This window comes from Ipomoea triloba, chromosome 15, assembly GCF_003576645.1.
Source record: "Ipomoea triloba cultivar NCNSP0323 chromosome 15, ASM357664v1".
NCBI lineage: Eukaryota > Viridiplantae > Streptophyta > Magnoliopsida > Solanales > Convolvulaceae > Ipomoea > Ipomoea triloba.
Window position 1 is genome coordinate 2311406 of NC_044930.1, and position 18372 is coordinate 2329777.

General features: G+C 36.6%; 2 protein-coding genes across 5 annotated transcripts; one reads left to right on the forward strand and one right to left on the reverse strand.

The window, feature by feature from the left end:
- Positions 1-288: 288 nt before the first annotated feature.
- LOC116005514 lies at positions 289-8349 on the forward strand. 4 transcript variants are annotated; one of them, XM_031245721.1, is made up of 21 exons: positions 290-545; positions 631-847; positions 1126-1428; positions 1785-1859; positions 2191-2306; positions 2556-2670; positions 2816-2944; positions 3102-3149; positions 3321-3487; positions 3572-3768; positions 3951-4243; positions 4457-4606; positions 4715-5131; positions 5280-5429; positions 6063-6138; positions 6337-6464; positions 6619-6819; positions 6905-7042; positions 7123-7242; positions 7498-7635; positions 7790-8349. In XM_031245721.1, exons 3-21 carry the CDS (start codon positions 1279-1281, stop codon positions 7916-7918), a joined length of 2937 nt encoding a protein of 978 aa, XP_031101581.1. In that variant the 5' UTR covers positions 290-545; positions 631-847; positions 1126-1278; the 3' UTR covers positions 7919-8349. The 4 variants fall into 4 exon arrangements, with proteins under 4 accessions (XP_031101582.1, XP_031101583.1, XP_031101581.1 ...); XM_031245722.1 differs by lacking the exon at positions 631-847 and having other exon boundaries at positions 289-545; positions 1126-1388; XM_031245720.1 differs by lacking the exon at positions 631-847.
- Positions 8350-11016: 2667 nt separating this feature from the next.
- Positions 11017-14779, reverse strand: LOC116007267 (leucine-rich repeat receptor-like tyrosine-protein kinase PXC3). Its single transcript, XM_031247902.1, has 2 exons — positions 11674-14779; positions 11017-11578 (listed from the first exon to the last, which is right to left on the reverse strand). Exons 1-2 carry the CDS (start codon positions 14033-14035, stop codon positions 11253-11255), a joined length of 2688 nt encoding a protein of 895 aa, XP_031103762.1. The 5' UTR covers positions 14036-14779; the 3' UTR covers positions 11017-11252.
- Between the last annotated feature and the right edge of the window lie 3593 nt (positions 14780-18372).

The following is an 18372-nucleotide window of genomic DNA, read 5'->3' on the forward strand; positions in this document are numbered from 1 at the left end:
GAAAATTATTAAACACTTGAGAATGAATATTGAGTAAATTTTGTTTTTGTTTAATAACGTGTAAATTATACAAAAAAATAAATCGTGATCGATAAATCAAACTCGACTAAGAGAGTTTTAGTAAAAATAGAAGTAGCTGTGTTGGAAAGTCAAGTTAGTTAATTATACTCCATAGTTGATTTGATTTAAAACAAAAGAAAAATCCTTTAAAAATTTAGTGGAATAAAGTACAATATTGTCATGACTGATAAATCCAAGTTACGATGGATGCAAGTATTGTTATTCTGATTCCAATTTGGCATATGCATCTGACCATTTCTGATTCTTTCATTTTGTTTCCTTCACATAAATCGCATCAACCCATAGGCCATATCTGAGTTTATATTCTCACACACACATATATATATATGGTTTTTATTTTTCCTATCAAAATAAATATCTGACAGATTCCAGAATTGAAGAAGTTTACTGTAATTTGAGGGAGAGAATTTTGATGGGTCACCAGCCTTTTGGACCGGTCTGCTCTAAGGCACATTGATCTGAAGGTTAGCAAATTCCCCCCACTTTGTTCTCAACTTGAATGCTTATGTATACTATATGCATATGTATAATTGTATATACACCCTGCAGACTCAGAAAAACACCCAAACAATTCGATTTTATCTTCAGAGATCCTGAGAGTGTTGTTGATTGTGTGGGGAATTTGAATGCCTCATTTCAAGAAAAGTAGTTTGCAGGGTACCCTTTCCTCAGAATTGTTGGCAATGGGTGCTGTTTTGGGATTTATGGTTTTTTATGAGTGACGAGAGAAAGCCCAGTCATAACCTCAAAATATCCCGGGGTGCAGGTAAACCCTGTCTTGTGACTTTAGCTGATAAAGGACTACAAGGAAGTAAAACAACCTAGGTTATCCATAATTGATCGACTCACACTAAGAAAGTCAATATGCCATTTCCATTGGGAATTGAACTTGTAACATGATTACTAAGTCAACAACCTGACCAACTTAACTGGGTTGCCCTCGTGATTTGTGGTTTGTGTTTGAATTCATTGTTTGGAGATTGTTCTGTGTAATGCTTGACTGAGATTTTGATGTTAATGTGAGCTTACATTGATGAAATACAGGCTGGTCCCAGAATATGTGCCCATTCTCCCACAGTGCTTCTCTTTCCTTCTGGTATGAGTTTTGAGCTTCTGGTGACTGACAAGTGAAAGAAAGGATAAACCTTTGAAGTTGGACCGAGAAGGTTTGTCACTAGCTGTTGACTTGTATACAGAATGAGCAGCACGGTCTCGGGTGTTGTCTCGAGGCAAGTCTTGCCAGCATGTGGTACCCTTTGTTTCTTTTGCCCGGCAATGAGAGCGAGGTCAAGGCAGCCTGTGAAAAGGTACAAGAAGTTAATATCCGACATTTTCCCTAAGTCACAGGTTAGTTATTAATTTTTGCTTTACAGATTTCCCTTGGCTACTAATTTCGATGTAGTTAACTACTAAAACCAGCTTATCGAATTAACTTTCAAGCTACTACTGTAAACTGAATGTTAGCTGTGAACTAACAGACTTGTTTTAACCAACATTGATCGGTACTTCAACGAACAGTTGAACACTCCATCTTCTGCTTTCTTCAAGTATTCGAGAAGCAGTTAATTTTGTGACATCATTTTATGTTTGCTATGTGTTTATTTTTGTTATATGGCTATATGTAGTATTTTTCAGTTACTTAATAATCGTTTCCAGTGTTATAAATGGATCACATTTTTTTTTCTTTTTCGTTTTACTTGCAGGAAGAAGAACCAAATGACCGTAAGATTGGGAAACTATGTGAATATGCAGCCAAAAATCCTTTGCGCATTCCAAAGGTACTTTTTGGTTATGCATTTCATGTAATAAGGAGTTTCTTTCAGTCAATATAATAAAACACAATATCAAATGTCTCAATTCTTGAACACTAAATATTGGAATATATTAACTGTATTTGGCAAACACAGTGCAATAAAATGTCGTAGTTGCATGTGGAACTTTTTTTTTTCAAATATTTCTTAGACATTAATAATCCTTATATTATTTGTTGTAATCTTCCTTTATATGATTATTTGGCTCAATACTTAGCAAATTTAATATTTCTTCCAACTTAAAACTACGAAAATGGGTAAATGCATTTTCTCATTAGCCTACACATCTGCTGACCAGATTACAGCCTCACTCGAGCAAAGGTGTTACAAGGAATTAAGAAACGGGAATTTTCAATCAGTAAAAGTTGTTTTGTGCATATACACGAAGTTGATAGTGTCTTGCAAGGAACAGATGTAAGTTTGTGTTCCTTCTTCCACTCCAAATGCCTTGCATCAAACTTTAGTTTGTTTCTCTGAACTTGGTATTGATTACTTTTTAAGTTTTTATATCAAATTTCTTCTAAAAAGCGTTATATAAAAAATGGCGTTGAATTATTGTAAATGGAAACTCTAGCACTTCCTGTTAAACCATCATAGATGAATTTGGATTTTCATTACTGTCCATTTACTCTTGAATCTAAGCTTTCTGTCAATTTCCATCAGGCCACTGTTTTCAAGTAGCGTGCTAAGCATCATAAATGCTCTTCTTGATCAAACACAACAAGATGATATACTTATCATAGGCTGCCAATCAATCTTCGATTTTGTAAGCAATCAGGTTGGTATGATACTATGATGTGTAGATGACCCACAATTTTAGTTTGGATCATTTCGATTAGAGTGTAATATGTGCTGATTATCCAGTTTGTACTTGCATCAGTACCTTTTTATCTTCAATAAACCTATTAACTTGTATTTTTCAGAAAGATGGAACCTACATGTTTAACTTTGAAGGATTTATTCCGAAACTCTGTCCATTGGCACAAGAAATGGGAGAAGATGATAGAGCAATTCATATTCGTGCAGCTGCTCTGCAAGCACTATTTGCCTTGGTATTTTTCATGCACCACGTGATTTTTGCCTTTTTCTCATCCATGCTTAAATCTAATTCATTCGGTTTTAATTTATTGAATGCAATACTCTTTCAAATATGTTGCCTTATTAAGAGATTCTGATTCTGATTTCTGCCACTCCGTTAAAAATTTACAGGTTAGGTTCATGGGGGAACAGTCGCATATTTCAGTTGAGTTTGATAATGTAAGCAGGCCGTTTTGTCTTAATTTGGATTTTCTTCTTTATTCGTTGACTTGCTTCCATATGCTTCTGATTACAGGGTTTTGAGTTTTGACAAACTATAAATTCACGATAGCTACGACTTTCCATTAATTGTCAGTTATATCTCCCTAATTTCCTTTTCCTATCTGCTAGATTGTTTCAGTAGTCTTGGAAAATTATGAGAGGCAAAGCAAGGAATCTCAAGACCCCGACCACAACAAGGGGGTGGAAGGAGAGAGTAAAATTGAGGGCCAAACTCTTCCAGAAAACATTACGAGGAGCATGCTAGAGAATGACAAGGGTGAACTGAACATTTCAGTGTAATTTTTTTCGACAAGAATATATGGTGGATTTGGACTTTCTGTCACTTTCAATGTACCATCAAAGTTTATTTTTCTTCACAGGGAGGATGCCAAGAACCCTTTCTTTTGGTCTAGGATGAGCCTATATATCATGGCTAGATTAGGCAATGAGGCTACAACAATGCGACGTGTTCTTGAATCTTTGTTCCGTTACTTCGATAATGAGAATTCATGGCCTATGGAATATGGAGTTGCGTTTCCAGTTTTGAAGGACATGCAGCACATAATGGATGATTCAGGTACTAAAATAACTCTTAACACTTCCAAAATTCCTTTTATATCTTTAGTTTCAATTTGTCTATTAACAGAGTAGCTCTTCAACTTTTCCGTTTCCGCTCTATAGCAAATTTGCAATTGCATTGCAAGAAAATGCTGATGATGATCATCTCTTTGATTTCTTTCTTTCTTTCTTTTTCTGCAGGAGAGAATACACACTTTCTACTGTCAACATTGATCAAGCATCTCAATCACAAAAATGTTGTAAAACAGCCTGAAATGCAGCTTGACATTGTTAAGGTGGCAACCTCCCTCGCTCAGTATACAAAGATTAAGAATTCGATGGCTTTAATTAGGTCAATAAGTGATGTTATGTGGCATCTACATAAAAGTATGCATCATTCTCTTGATGATGCACATTTGGGAGCTGAGGTGATAGAGTGCAACAAAAATTTCCAAGAAGCAGTGGACGAGTGCCTTGTGGAGTTATGCAATAAGGTGCAACTCATTCATTTTCTATTTAACCATAGAAAATATTATAATGTCGTGTGTGTAGCCAATTTGGTAGGTATGTCATAGGTTATTGGCTGCTAACTACTAGTCCAATCGGAGAACATTAGACCAAAACGATAACAGAGAGAATGAAAAGTTGTCATTTTTATAGTTGTAGTTGGAATTTCTAAGTTGTTAGTTCACTTCTTTGATTGGCAGATAGGCGATGCAGGTCCAATACTTGATGTAATGGCCGTGATGTTGGAGAATATGTCGAGTATCACAATCGTAGCAAGAACTGTGATGGCTGCTGTCTATCGTACTGCGCAAATAGTAGCTCCTCTTCCTAATTTGTCTTGTCAGAAAAAGGCAAGGGTTATAATTCTAGAATTAGTTGAAAATATGTTTCTTTCTTTAGTACTCCATCTTTCTATTTTCTATCCAAATTATGAAGGTTGTCCGCCTTCTCATTTTTAGGCATTCCCCGAGGCCTTGTTTCATCAGTTAATACCAGCAATGGTGCATCCTGATCATGAAACACGCATTGGAGCTCACCGCATCTTCTCTGTTGTACTTGTTCCTTCTTCTGTTTGCCCTGATAAGGGCTCGGATGTGGTTATCGTGCAGAAAGGTGTAGGACTTCCAAGAACACTATCAAGAAACGTTTCTGTTTTCTCATCTTCAGCTGCACTTTTCGGGAAGCTTGGAAACCAGAGATTTCCAAGTGAGAATGTTAATCATGAGAATAAAGAGAAACCCTTTGCAGAAGAGGACGAGAAAAACAATAATAGTGGGATGCTGAATAGAATCAAATCAACCTATAGTCGAGCATATAGCACGAAAGGCTCACCTGCACCTACTGAAGAATCTACAGACAAACCAAGTAAAAGACCGGTATGTTCTTGCATTAATTTACCATCTAGAGTCCACTAACCGAACTTGACTGTACCATATCAATATCTCTTTAAGAGAGCTTTTCTTAATCTAGTTTATTTGATCCTGTTTTACTAGTCTGTAAATATGTTCGTTCTTTCAAGTTCAGGATGTTGGTTCTCTAAGGCTGACTAACCACCAAATCAGACTCCTACTTTCTTCAATTTGGGTTCAGTCAACTTCCCCTGAAAATCTACCCGCAAATTATGAAGCTATCGCACACACGTATAGCTTGGTTTTACTGTTCTCTTTAGCAAAGGTAATTGATTAATTAGTTCTCCGTTGTTACAGCTGGCTGTTTCTTTATTATAGTATTTTCTTTCCAACTACATATATATCATACTAGACAATCTGTTCACGTGTTTATTTGCAAATTTGTTTACTTAAGCTAGTTAATCTTTTGCTGCACTATGATGCTAGAAATTTTGTTACATGCGCCTACATATTCCCAGGACTCCTTTGACCTTAATAAGACAGTATTTGATCCTAGGATGCTATACATTAAATGTCAGCTCCGTTGCTTTTTTGTCTTTCTTTGTAACCCATCAATAGTCACAATCTTAGGAATGCATTCGGGAACTTTGGAGTTTATCCATTGGATGTTTTAAGGAAAATACATTTAATCTGATTGAGCTCGCATATTTAGTTCTGGACCTTGTCTAGGTATGCCAAAGTTGATTTGAACTTCAAGAACTGCTTGACTAGGTTTTATCTTTTCTATCATTTGAAAGAATTTATTATCTGTAAGGTGAAATAACTTTGAAACTAGTATTACAGCTATGAGTTTAAACTCTCCTCTGATTTTTTTTTTTTTAATTTTTTAAATTCTGTGGCTGAACTCTTCTTTTTGTTTCCGTATCTTACTAGGCTGTTGCTTCATAAACTTGTGCAGAACTCTTATCGTGAAGCTATGGTACTAAGTTTTCGGCTTGCATTTTCATTACGAAAAGTTCCTGTTGCTGAGGGAGGTAAATAAACTATCTCATATTCCCCTATACTGCTGACAGTTTTCAATTCATGAAGCACATTTAATCTTTCGAACAATAAAGAATCATTGAACAGATGCTTCTAAGCCAATTATGAATGATTATTTGGAAACTATCTACTCAAAACAAGGATGAAGTTTCGTTTCTATACACTGCTAGTTGAGTGAACTTTGTTTTCAGGGGCACTGTCACCATCACGTAGACGTTCCCTTTTTGTCTTGGCGACATCTATGATTATTTTTGCTGCAAACGCTTACAATATTCCTTCTCTAATTACACGCGCCAAAGCAATGCTTGGAGATAAAACAGTGAGTAAAATGCTGCTGTCACGCTGTATTTGCATTTTCTTAACCACGTTACTTTGTATCCATATTAGCTTGCGAGAATGACACAAAAACTATTTTATGATGCATTCTTTATTTCTTTAATTCAAGATTATAGAGCGATTTGTTTCTCTGTCAGGGTGATCCTTATTTACGTTTGGTTGATGATAGCAAGTTACAAGCAGTCGAAACAGGATCTGGTTCGGGGAAAGTTACGTATGGATCCAAAGAGGATGATGATTCAGCTTTGATGTGTCTTTCAGAAATAGAAATAAAAAACGAGCAGTCTACAGCCTCTTTGGTTTCTATAATAATAGAGAGTTTGGATAATCTGTCAAATGTAAGTTCCACCTTTGATGTTTTAACTATGGAGTCCTGTGTTTACAGCGTTCATAATGGAACCTAACCTGAGACTTTTTGGATAGACCGAAGTGTCCACCATAAGGAAGGCGTTGCTAAAAGACTTTTCCCCCGAAGATCTGAGTTTGGTTGAAGCTCAGTTGTTCAAGGATGCCAAACCGAGTTATGAGCAATCTGGTTCAAATGACAACAAATCTATGGAGGTAAGTGCTACTCGAGCACTCGGAGATTCTCTTGCACTTGACTTATTCATTTAACCCCTCCTCCACTTACTATTATGCAGGAACCACTTTTTCCAATAGACGATGATGTTTTGGATTCGATTGAAAGTGCCTTTGATCAAAGTCCACTGCTGGCAATAGAAATTCCCGATCTGCTTAGTGTTAATCAAATTCTAGAATCTGTAAGTCTGATTGCAGTACACACTCTATTTGTTACCAAAAATCATATGATGCATCAGTAGCAGTTATCTGGTCAGCTTAGTTTTTGTTTTGTGAGCCTTGTGTGTATCGAACCATTTCAAAATCAGATTCATGTAGGTCATGAATCAACCGCGTTTTCCTTTGCTTTTATGCTCATTTTGTTCATATATTCGTGTGGTTCCAGCCGATTCCTTGTACTGAAATAGCGAATAACCTGATATGCCTTTTGTGAGCAGGTTTTGGAGACAGCTGCACAAGTCAGGGGAGCGTCTGTCAATGCACAAACCGATTTTTCTTTCAACGAGATGGCAAATCGTTGTGAGGCACATCTTGCTGGAAAGAAAGAGAAGACGGTAAACCTGATGAGCATCCAGGTTGATAATGGTTTTCGGTTTTCCCAGTAGTCCTTTTCGTGCTACTTGCATCCTCATTTCCCCAAGTCTGATGCAACTTCGATATCCATGCATCCGTCTTCTAGTTTTCTGCTCGTCATAACCAACCGTTTGCTGAAATGTATGGAAACTGCAGGGCGAAAACCTGTTCCTGGCACAGAATCTTCCCGTGCAGTGTGCTGCAGAATGCCAGCAACATCCAGATTCCCTTATGCTCCCTGCACTGAGTCCATTCGATACTTTTCTGAGAGCAGCGGGATGCTGAGACAAGATTCTTGCTCGCCTTCTGAGGCACCACGCCTTCTATGATGGTAAAAGCATTTCATGCCTCTGAGATTCTGCAGATCTGCACTCAATATTTGGTTCATAAACGTCGAGTTTCACACTTTTTCGGGGAGAAGTTGTCACTTGTACAGATGGAATTTGTTGAGTTCTTTTGGTGCTTGCCAGTCAAGTTCTTGCAACACTCATACCAGATACACAGGGGAGGCATATATGCTGCAGATTTTACCTCACAGAAACATAAATAGTTTAGCCAGATATGAGGTTTTACTTATCCTAATTCCTAAACTATAAGTTAACCAACCCTTTCTTTTCCCTAAAATCCCAGATTCAATTCATGTAATTTCTGCATTAAATTAAGGACACTGACAGCAGTAATTTGGAAGAAAACTAGTCTTGTGGCTTCTTGGCAAATTCTTTTTTTTTTCTTTCCTTCTTAATTTTCATTTGTTTGATTTATGAAAAAGCTCTCAGTCACTACTTGAATGTGCACTTTGAATGAAATTCACCCTAGCTAACAAAGGACGTAAACCAAGTTAACAGGCAACTCTAACAAGTGGGGTCGAACTTGAAATCTTTTGGTTACTAAATCGACTATCCAACCAACTTGATTGAAATTGCACATTAATTTTTAATTTTTTTTGACATGACAATAGAATTTGTAATACTCCATATACATTGAATACTAGTGAATTGATCTATCTTATTGTGAGTTACTAATAAATTCATCTGAAAAATAAATATTAAAAATGATTTCATCTCGTAAATAAATATAAAAAATAAACTTTACAAACACGAAAAAATAGAACTAAGCCTCTTGGGGCATAACATAGTGGTTTGTCGCTTTAAGTCACAATTCGAGGCGGGATCGCACATAAAGATTATAGTATCATCGGTAGGCTGATTAAGCTACTCGCGATTTACTTAACAATGACAGATCCAATAAGTTTAGGATTAGTTTAAAAATTAAAAAATTTAAAAATTTAAAAAAAAAAAAATTGTTCCGGAGGTTAAAGCCGGTTTTGACTGGGTCCAAACTAAAAACCAAAACGACACGTGCACATGTTAACCTTCTAGAACGCCAATTTATTCCAAACGGCCTCTCCTGGGCTTTCGCTTTCTCGTCTTCTAGAACTTGAATTACCATCATCATCGTTCTCATTGTTTGGAGTCGTATAGCAGATTACGTCGCTGTAAGTTTTCTCTCTCTCTCTCTATCAATGTGTATATATAAATATAAATTGCAATGTTTATGTTAGAGTTTTAAGATCTGCAACTATGCAAGTAAATTGTTTGAAATATTGCATTGGATCGCATGATGCCGCGTTGTAGTATCTGTGGTTTGAATAGTTGTTTCGATGCTTTTGCACATTATGTTCCAGGTTGAGGATAGGAAGGTTGAGATTTGAAACGAGTTTGAGGTCTGTTGGATGTGCGAATACTAAGGATTTATTTTTTTTCTTATTTGCTGGATTTGTTATAATGTGATTGCATTGTATGAGCTTGTATTATCTAGCATGAATTGTGTGTAGAAAGCAATGGATTCTGGCTTCCTAAGTGTCTGGTGTCTTGTTGAAGTTCTGTTTGGTAACTTAGATGTAACCTATCCTTTGAAGAAGATGATTCTTTCCTATATTTCACAAAAATGCCATGGATTGATGAGAATGAAATAAATCGATTCAACAATATTATGGGGAATGTATCTGCTAGAGTATGTCTTATTGATCAGGGTGAGAGGTAAATGTATGTATTGCAAGTCTAATACTGGGTGTCCTGTACATTTGTAGCTTTCTTAAATTTGTTTAGGCATGATTTCAGAATATCATCGTAGTCGTGATTATCAGAATTCCACAAAATTGTAGTGGTTCGCTGCATGTACCCCAGTAGGTGATATCTAATTTTGGAATTGCAACATATAGGAAATATTGGGATAAGTGACGTTAGGTATGAGGATATGAACATTCTGGTCTGTTGGTGATTATATTCAGTGGACTTTGGACATGGGGGCATATAAAACAGTTTCATATTTTTCATATGAGTAGTCTGGGTCATTGTGCAACAACTCTTCTATAGAGATGGATACTCCATTGTTTCTCTAGTGTTTCATCCCCTACACTTGCTGTCATTGAAATCTGCTCTACTTGACTAAAGCTAATTCATTATACTTAAATATTGTGGTTTCCTACTGATAGTGGGTTTTTTTCTTTCAGTTGGATTCAGCATGTCTGGCCCTAAAATTATTTCTGCTATTTTGGGATCATTTGCAATTGCCTATGTTTGTGATCGCGCTGTTTCTGACCAGAAGATTTTTGGAGGCAAGCTCTGATTCTTTACTGTGGTTTCTTTGTTTTATTTTTATAGTGTGTGGTATTGTTTAACAGTAAATGCCATTTGAAATCAGGTACGACCCCAAAAACTGTTGCAAACAACGATTGGTGGGAAGAAACCGACAAGAAGTTCCAGGCATGGCCTCGCACTGCAGGTCCCCCGGTTGTTATGAATCCCATCAGCCGCCAAAATTTCATTGTTAAGTCAGAATGATGGTCGATCAAGTTGCAATGCTGCCATCTCCAGTTTGAATGCATAAGATGGCGTTTGTGTTTCAAGCAATGATAAATACACAATTTTTGGATTGGATTCACATGACTTCCTTAATTCAACTTCACTTCAATGAACACAATTCAGGAGCAATTTAAATAAATTTTGCAGTGTCTTTCCAAATATTCTATTCTTTTGTATGGAGCTCTTTCTTTGTACTGAGTTGCCTATGGTGACCAAATTTTTTATGGAAATGGAATTTTGTATTGTTAAGAAGCCTTCTTCCATTTTGGAGTCTAATTCTTTTACCTATTTACATTTCCCATCAGATAAGATTAATCTGATTGAACCTTTGATTGGACTATTTTGGTAACTACCTTCCAATCGAATCTCGATTGGCCTCCATTCAGGGCAATTCCAATCAAATCTCGATTGGCCTCCATTGAAGGCAACATTTTAAAGGGTGTTGCTGTATGCATGTGAGTTTGAATTCTGATTTCATTTTGCTTGTATTCTATAGTATTTTGGCTGTTTTTTTCAAGATTCAAGAAAATCATGTTCTCCATTGCTAATCAAGTAGTAATTCAATACAGGGCAAATAGATCATCATAATCACAGGAGAAAAGCTAAACCCTGACATGTACAGATTTTCATAAGCATTTGCTTCTTCTCACCTGAGACTGAGCAAATTTTGTGACCACCAATGGAGATTCAAAAATCCCCAGGATTGAGATCAAGAATAGCACAGATGATGATGATGATGATGATATAAGACTGATTCAATTCTCTGTAATTTCTCTAAGCATTTCAATCACCTTCTTCATCTTGGGCCGTTTAGCTGGTGTGGTGTCTGTGCAGATCAATGCAACTTTCAAAGCTGCAAGCATTTCTTTCCTCCAAGCAAATGAAACAGTGCTGAGTCTAGCATCAAGTATCTGCTCGGGCGTTTCCCCTCTTGCAGGCGCGCCATGAACCCACTTCACCAAATCTATTCCTTCGCCAAAAGCTTCATCCACAGGCAGTCTGGCTGTGAGGATCTCGAGCAAGACAACCCCGAAGCTGTAAACATTTCCTGGAGCTGTCACTTGCATTGTGTATGCATATTCTGTCCATAAACAGAAACCATTCAGGTATGTGTAACATAAATATGGTTAAGAACTGATTAGCTAAGCATTTGAAGCAGGTAAGCAGTAAAAGTACCTGGGGGAATATAACCAAATGATCCAGCAACAGCACTGATGCTTGCAGTTCCTCTGGATGGGTCAAGAAGCCTAGATATTTCGACTTCACCAACTAAGGGCCGGAAGTTGGAATCCACAAGTACATTTCCCGAAGAAATATCCAGGTGAATAATGGCAACGTGATGAAGGAAAGCCAACCCTTCAGCCACGCCAATGGCAATAGAGAGTCTTGTTGGCCAGTCAGGTTTGAATTCGGGTTTCTTTGCAGATTCATGAAGAAACTGTGCCAACGTCCCATTAGGGTAGTATTGATGTAGGAGAAGGACAGTGTCTTCGTAGATGGCAAACCCGATAGGCCTCATCAGATTGTCGTGACAGAGCTTGCTTAGCTTTTCGAGCTCTCTGATCATCTTGCTTTGGTGTTGGACAATAGTTTTGTCCATTGATTTTAGCCTCTTAACGGACAAAACCAACCCAGAAGGCATGTCCGCTCTGTACACAGTGCTGAATGTGCCAATGCTAAGCTTGTTTGAATCTTTCATGACTGCTTTAACAACTGCATCAAAATCTATTGCTTGCCTGAGATTTTCAACAAAAACGTTTCCAGCAATTATCACCGGCTTGCTGCAGGTTTCATCGGTGGTGGTTCCCTCGGATTTGGCAGCCTTTTCTTCTTTCTCCCTCAACATAAACAGCAAAACGACTACAGTCACAGATATGAAAACCGCCAATCCAGAACCAATAACAGCCAAAATGATCCGGTATGAAACCCTGTGATGGTAACCACGGCCATAATCATCCAGGTTCCCACAGGCATTGCTCAAAGGGTCACCACAGAGCCCTTTGTTTCCACTAAAGCTTGTATTCAAGCTTTTTTGGAATGGCACAAAAAGGGGTATTTGGCCAGTAAATTGGTTGTTCGAGAAATTAACCTCGATCAAACTTAGCATGCCCTTCAGTTCTGGTGGAATGCTCCCCGACAGCTGATTGTTAGAGACATCCAAAGAAACCAACTTGTCAAGTTTCCCCAACTCTTGGGGCAACTGCCCATGGAGATGATTGTAGCTCAGATTCAACGCAATCTGCAAGTTCTTCATATGACCTATCTCAGCCGGGATGCTTCCAGTAAGGTAATTTCTTCCCATTTGCAACTCGAGCAACTTCATGCAGTTCCCAATCTCGTGAGGTATCTCGCCTCTTATTGAATTCTGACCCAGCAGTAGATATTGCAACCTGGAAGTCTTGCAGATATCTTGCGGTATGGTGCCATTGAATCTATTGTTGCTTAAATCCAGCTTATTCAGATTCTTCGCCCCAAGCACTGATGTTGGAATTTCACCATAAAGGCTATTGCCAGAAACGATCAACTCCTGCAGATTGGTAAGGTTCCCAAACTCTGGAGGAATAGTCCCGGTAAATCCGTTCGAGGCCAAATTGAGGAGAGTGAGATTACTGCACTGTGCAAATTCTGGGGCAATCTCCCCTGAGAGATTGTTATTATCCACTTCAAAGTAAGTAAGGCTGCTGATATTACCAATTGTTCTGGGAATGGATCCTATAAGCCTGTTATTCCCAATTCGAATACTCGAAAGGCCTTTACATCTACCAATCGAATCGGGAATATAACCAATCAACTGATTCTGGGTGAGAACCAAAACCTCAAGCTTCTCCATTGCAAAAAGGCTGTCTGGGATTATCCCTTGAAGCAGGTTTGAGTGAAGATTCAGAGACCTAAGCCAGGAATTCAATCCTAAATTTGCAGGAATGGAGCCAATAAACTCATTCTCATAGGCTGCAAACACTCTCAGATTGGTCAGATTTCCCACCCACATGGGTATAGAGCCATTCAACCTATTGGTATATATCTGAAAATCCTGCAGCCTCTCTAGTCCCCCAAGTTCATCAGGTATGGTTCCTGAGACCAAATTGTTTGACACATTCAAAGCTCTAAGGTTCCTGAGCCTACCCAGTTCTCCAGGAATGGAACCCCCAAACTTATTAAAAGACAAATCAAGAAACTCAAGCTCAGATAAGTTGCCAAGAACAGGTGGGATTGATCCCTGGAAATTATTACCAGAAAGGCCAAGCCACTTCAGTGCTTTGAGCTCAGATATTAACCCAACATTACCTTGTAGCCTTAGCCCAGAAAGATCAAGCCTTTCCACCATTGATAGGTTTGAGCTGCATCCAATCCCATGCCAAGAACAGAAATCTGAGGTGTTTGAGCCCCACCCTGATATCCCTAGCTCTTTCCCAATGGCTACCAGTATAGTCTGTTCTTGCACAGCTTCACCACTTATCACCAACCCCACTACCAAAACACTCAAAAACCTCAAAAATCCCATTATTAGGTCACTCTCAAGAACCCTCATTCTCCTCATATTTCTCTTCTCCTCCTCCCCAAATTCCCCCAAATAGAAACACCCAAAGGTACATAAATCAAGAATGTTCAAGACCACCCAATTTTCTTCTCTCCCTTTTCCCCAACAGAGACAATGAAAATGGACCAGACACCAAAACAACACCTTTTTTTGGGGGGGCAATGGGTATTCAAGAACAATGTGAGATTTGGGGGTTACTATAAAGAAATATCTGAGTAGTAACCGATAGAATGATGAAAAAGACTGGTGCCCAGAGCGCCAAAAACAAGACAAACCGACCCAGAAAACCCGGTGCAGAGATTAAGGAGAAAACGGATTATGATAAACCTGGTACCAGAAAGAACATGAAGATGAGCAGAAGCAGAAGCACGAGTGCATGACCATGAACAGGAAGTTCTACAGAGACTAAAGGGGGAAAAAATTCAAAAAAAAAAAAAAGCTAAAACAAGAATTTAATGTTTTTGCAGGGGCAAAAGAACAATGGAATGTAGCAGTTTCTTGGAACAAACATGAGTGACGAAACAAGGGGGGAGGGGAAATGGGTACAATGTTGTTGTTTGGGCAAACTGCTTTCACGGGTCAGGTGTTTTTTCCCTCTCTGTCCTAGAGCGAGAAAGAGAAGGAGAGAGAGAAGGGAAATCTTGATAATGGTAGTACACGCTACTGCTACTCATTCATGGATTTATGATGTTGTAGAGATACGGTAGTGGCAGTAGGCAGAATCACTCTCTCTATCTCTCACTCACTCACTCAATAAACGTAGCGTCACGAGAAATGGGCAGTCATGAGTCAATGAAACTGTACGGGTCAGACTGTTGTTGCCTACGTGCCTGGGGCACACCTCCATTCTCATCATCTTCTAAATATCTCTCCCAATCCAAAGCTCTATTTAACTCACAATCAAGAGTATATTGGTAAAGCTAATTCAGTTGTTTGGACCAATCATTTTGGGGGTGTTTGGTTATTAAATTTTAGCTTATTTGACCAAGTTTAGCTTTTTGACCAACCAATAAGCTATTTTGAAATGTTTGGTAAATGGCTTATTGGTCTTGACTTATTGGGCCAATAAGTTGAAATTTGAAAAGCTAATGAATGTAGCTTTTTGTATCAGCTGGTTGGGAACAATGGGTATATTGACTATTTTATCCTTTAAAATCAATGGGATTTACTTTTAAATAGGTGGTGTGTTTGTTATTTTATAATAATAATAATAATAATACCCTTAAATGTCATTTTACATTCAATCAACTACTAGTAAACAGCTAATTTACCAAACAGTTTTTTTTTATAACCAGCTAATACAACCATTTAGTCAAATCAGTTAACGCAATCAGCCATCAGCTACTAGCTAAACCAACCAGCTATCAGCTATAAGCTATTAGCCGTTTGCCAAACACCCCCTTTATAATAATAATAAGAGCATTTATAATAGTGGAGTTTTGAATAGTTTTTGTAAATGTGATTAGAAAAAAAAAAGTGAGAGAGATCAGAAAAAAAAATAAAACAAATTTGATTTTAACCAAAAACAAATGTCAAAGCACCTGACGCGCCCGCTAGACTCATTGGGTCCCATAAGCCTGATAAAAAAAACCCCTCACTTGCAAAGAAATTTATTTATTTTTTCTTTATTGCTTTCTCTCTCATCTATATCATCATGTATTCTTTCAAAAACTTAATAAAATGCACTAATGTGTATACTCTAATAATAAATAAATAAAGCCTAGGATTCCGTCCATGTTAGACACAGTATGTTCAATACCAGCTTTGTCATTCTCAGTATATATGACATGACTACATAATAAATAATAATAATAATAATAATAGTTTTATAAAAGAACATATCGGTTATATAGCATTGTCATTGTTGATTGACTTCGTTAATGAAAAATAAATAAATAAATAAAAACAACAGCAACAAAATGAGAGGTGGCTACAATATAAAAAAAAATATTACGGAGTATTTGTTAAATAATTGAGGAGAACCTAAAACAATCTCTTATTGTTTTCTTTATTTATTTTTTTAATATTATCTACTAGCTTGAGAGCCTAGTTGAAGTAATTAATAATATATATGTTATATATAAATGTATGTCATGAATAAGATAGAAATGGTCAATATTCCTCTGATAGAAGAAGTATAAATAATATCAGAATTCTTTGCTTATAATAATAAGATATATAAATTGAACCAATATAGTTTTGTGACTCAACATCAATGTTTGTGGTAGGAATTAAACATTCACTCTATTGTTGAAAGTAAATCTTAAGTGAACTTCTTAACAACTGATGATCAATAATGCCTGAGGACATCTTATTTCATATATTGTATGAATCGATCTCTTTGTATTTGTGTGTAGGCTCAACAATTTTGTGAAGAACAATAACATATTCTAACAACTTTTTAAAAACATGTTAAAAGAGAGCTTGATTTTTCGCAAAATTCCGTATTATTCAAACTTTAACAAGGACATCCTAAATAAGATTAATGTAACAACAATTACTATCCAGTAGTATATACTGAATGCCGATACTTCACTTGTATGTCTATAAAAAAAACCAATTCCATCTTCACGAAGACTAGATCTCATGACCTTCCATATGTGAGAGTCACTACATGCCATTTGAGCACAATATATTTAACACTTTACTCATATATAATAATTCATTGATAAAAAATATTGACAAAAATTAAATTTATAATCTTTTAATATGAAAATTATTATAATTTGTTCGATCATCTATACCATATTTATTTATTTTTTTGGGGAAAAGATGAAGAAATAAATATAGGAGTAGAATGTTAAATTGACAGAGCAGTCCCAGCAATAGCAGTTGACAGCTCATAGGAATTTGCAATAATTGGTGAAATAGATTGTTCATTTGTTCCCTAACTGCAGCAGTTGGCCTGCTCCGCTGGGTTGTACTGTACAACAGCTTTTACCCTATGATATTGCTGTCACATTATATGTTTTATTTTCTTTTTCCCATAGTGAAAAAAATAAAAATAAAGATTTTTTTTGGAAAAATAAAAATAAATATAAAAAAAAACACTTGGAAAAGCACATTTTGTCTTCTAATTGTTCTTTAATTTCCTTGTCATGTTATCCTAACCCTACAAATCCACTAAAAGAATGGTCTATTTTGATTTTAGTTTTTTGCATACAATACAAGCTTAACATTCAACTCACCAAATTTTTAAAGGTGTGATCATATCGCACTCACATAATTTGTCATCAATTATAGTCTAGTGTTGTTTGAAGAATTCTTAAAAATTTGTATTTTCAGACTTCTCTTAATAAAAATTGACGACACTATATAATCAGTACAATAATTAACTTCTTTATGAGAATGCATGTTATATTGTACACTTCCGACCCCTTCAAAGCACCCCCCCCCCCAATAGAAGGGTCCATTATGTAGTTTTGTTAGTACGATTGAAGAGTTAGGGATTTGAACTTGTGAATTGTGATCCCCTAACTTAAATCTATAAGTAGTATTGTCAAAGTGCGTCGGCGAGTATCATATGAGAGGATTTAATAAATGTTAGTGTGTCTTGTGTTACTATTTTTAAAAAAATGTATTTAATTGAGATTAATTTAAAAACCTAGTAATTGAATAATAAAATAGCCTATATAGATCAAACAAACATGAATAACAAGTTTTAAAGTTAATAACGATTCTATATAATTCAAAACATAATTAATACACAGTTTAAAAGTTTATAATGCTAAAATTTAAATACAAAAATAATTTTTTATATTCTTATTAATATCAGTAGGTCTCTAAGTCGCAACCCACTCCCCCAAACCTCATTAGGTGTTGGGACAGCTTACCCTACCGGGCTAATTAAGCCCATTGTGACAGCTCAACAAGTGAGTAACATTACTTATAAAACATTAACGAAATCAACCTACGAGTTTCTCATAATATACCAACGAGATACCTGTACAGTCATTTTAAAATTTGAATATATATAATTTTAAACTAGAATATTCAATGTATAAAGAAATTAAGTATAGAGGGTAGGATCAAGATTGTTACTTTGTGGATGATTGAAGAGGTTGTGAACATGTCCCTCCAACCTAAACAAGCCAAACACTAAAATAGATGATGATGAGAGAGGGACGAAATGAATTATTTTTTCATGAGGTGTATGTATGGAGCCACAACACACCTAATGAGGAATGACCAAAGGTTGTCGCATATAGTTATGGGCAAAAGGATTAGACAAGTAGGACCATAACATGTCTATGTCATGGTAATGGGCAAACCCCTCTAGCTCTTTAATGATTCCTACTCTATAGATTGGGAAATATGAAAATCTAAGTCCTCAACTC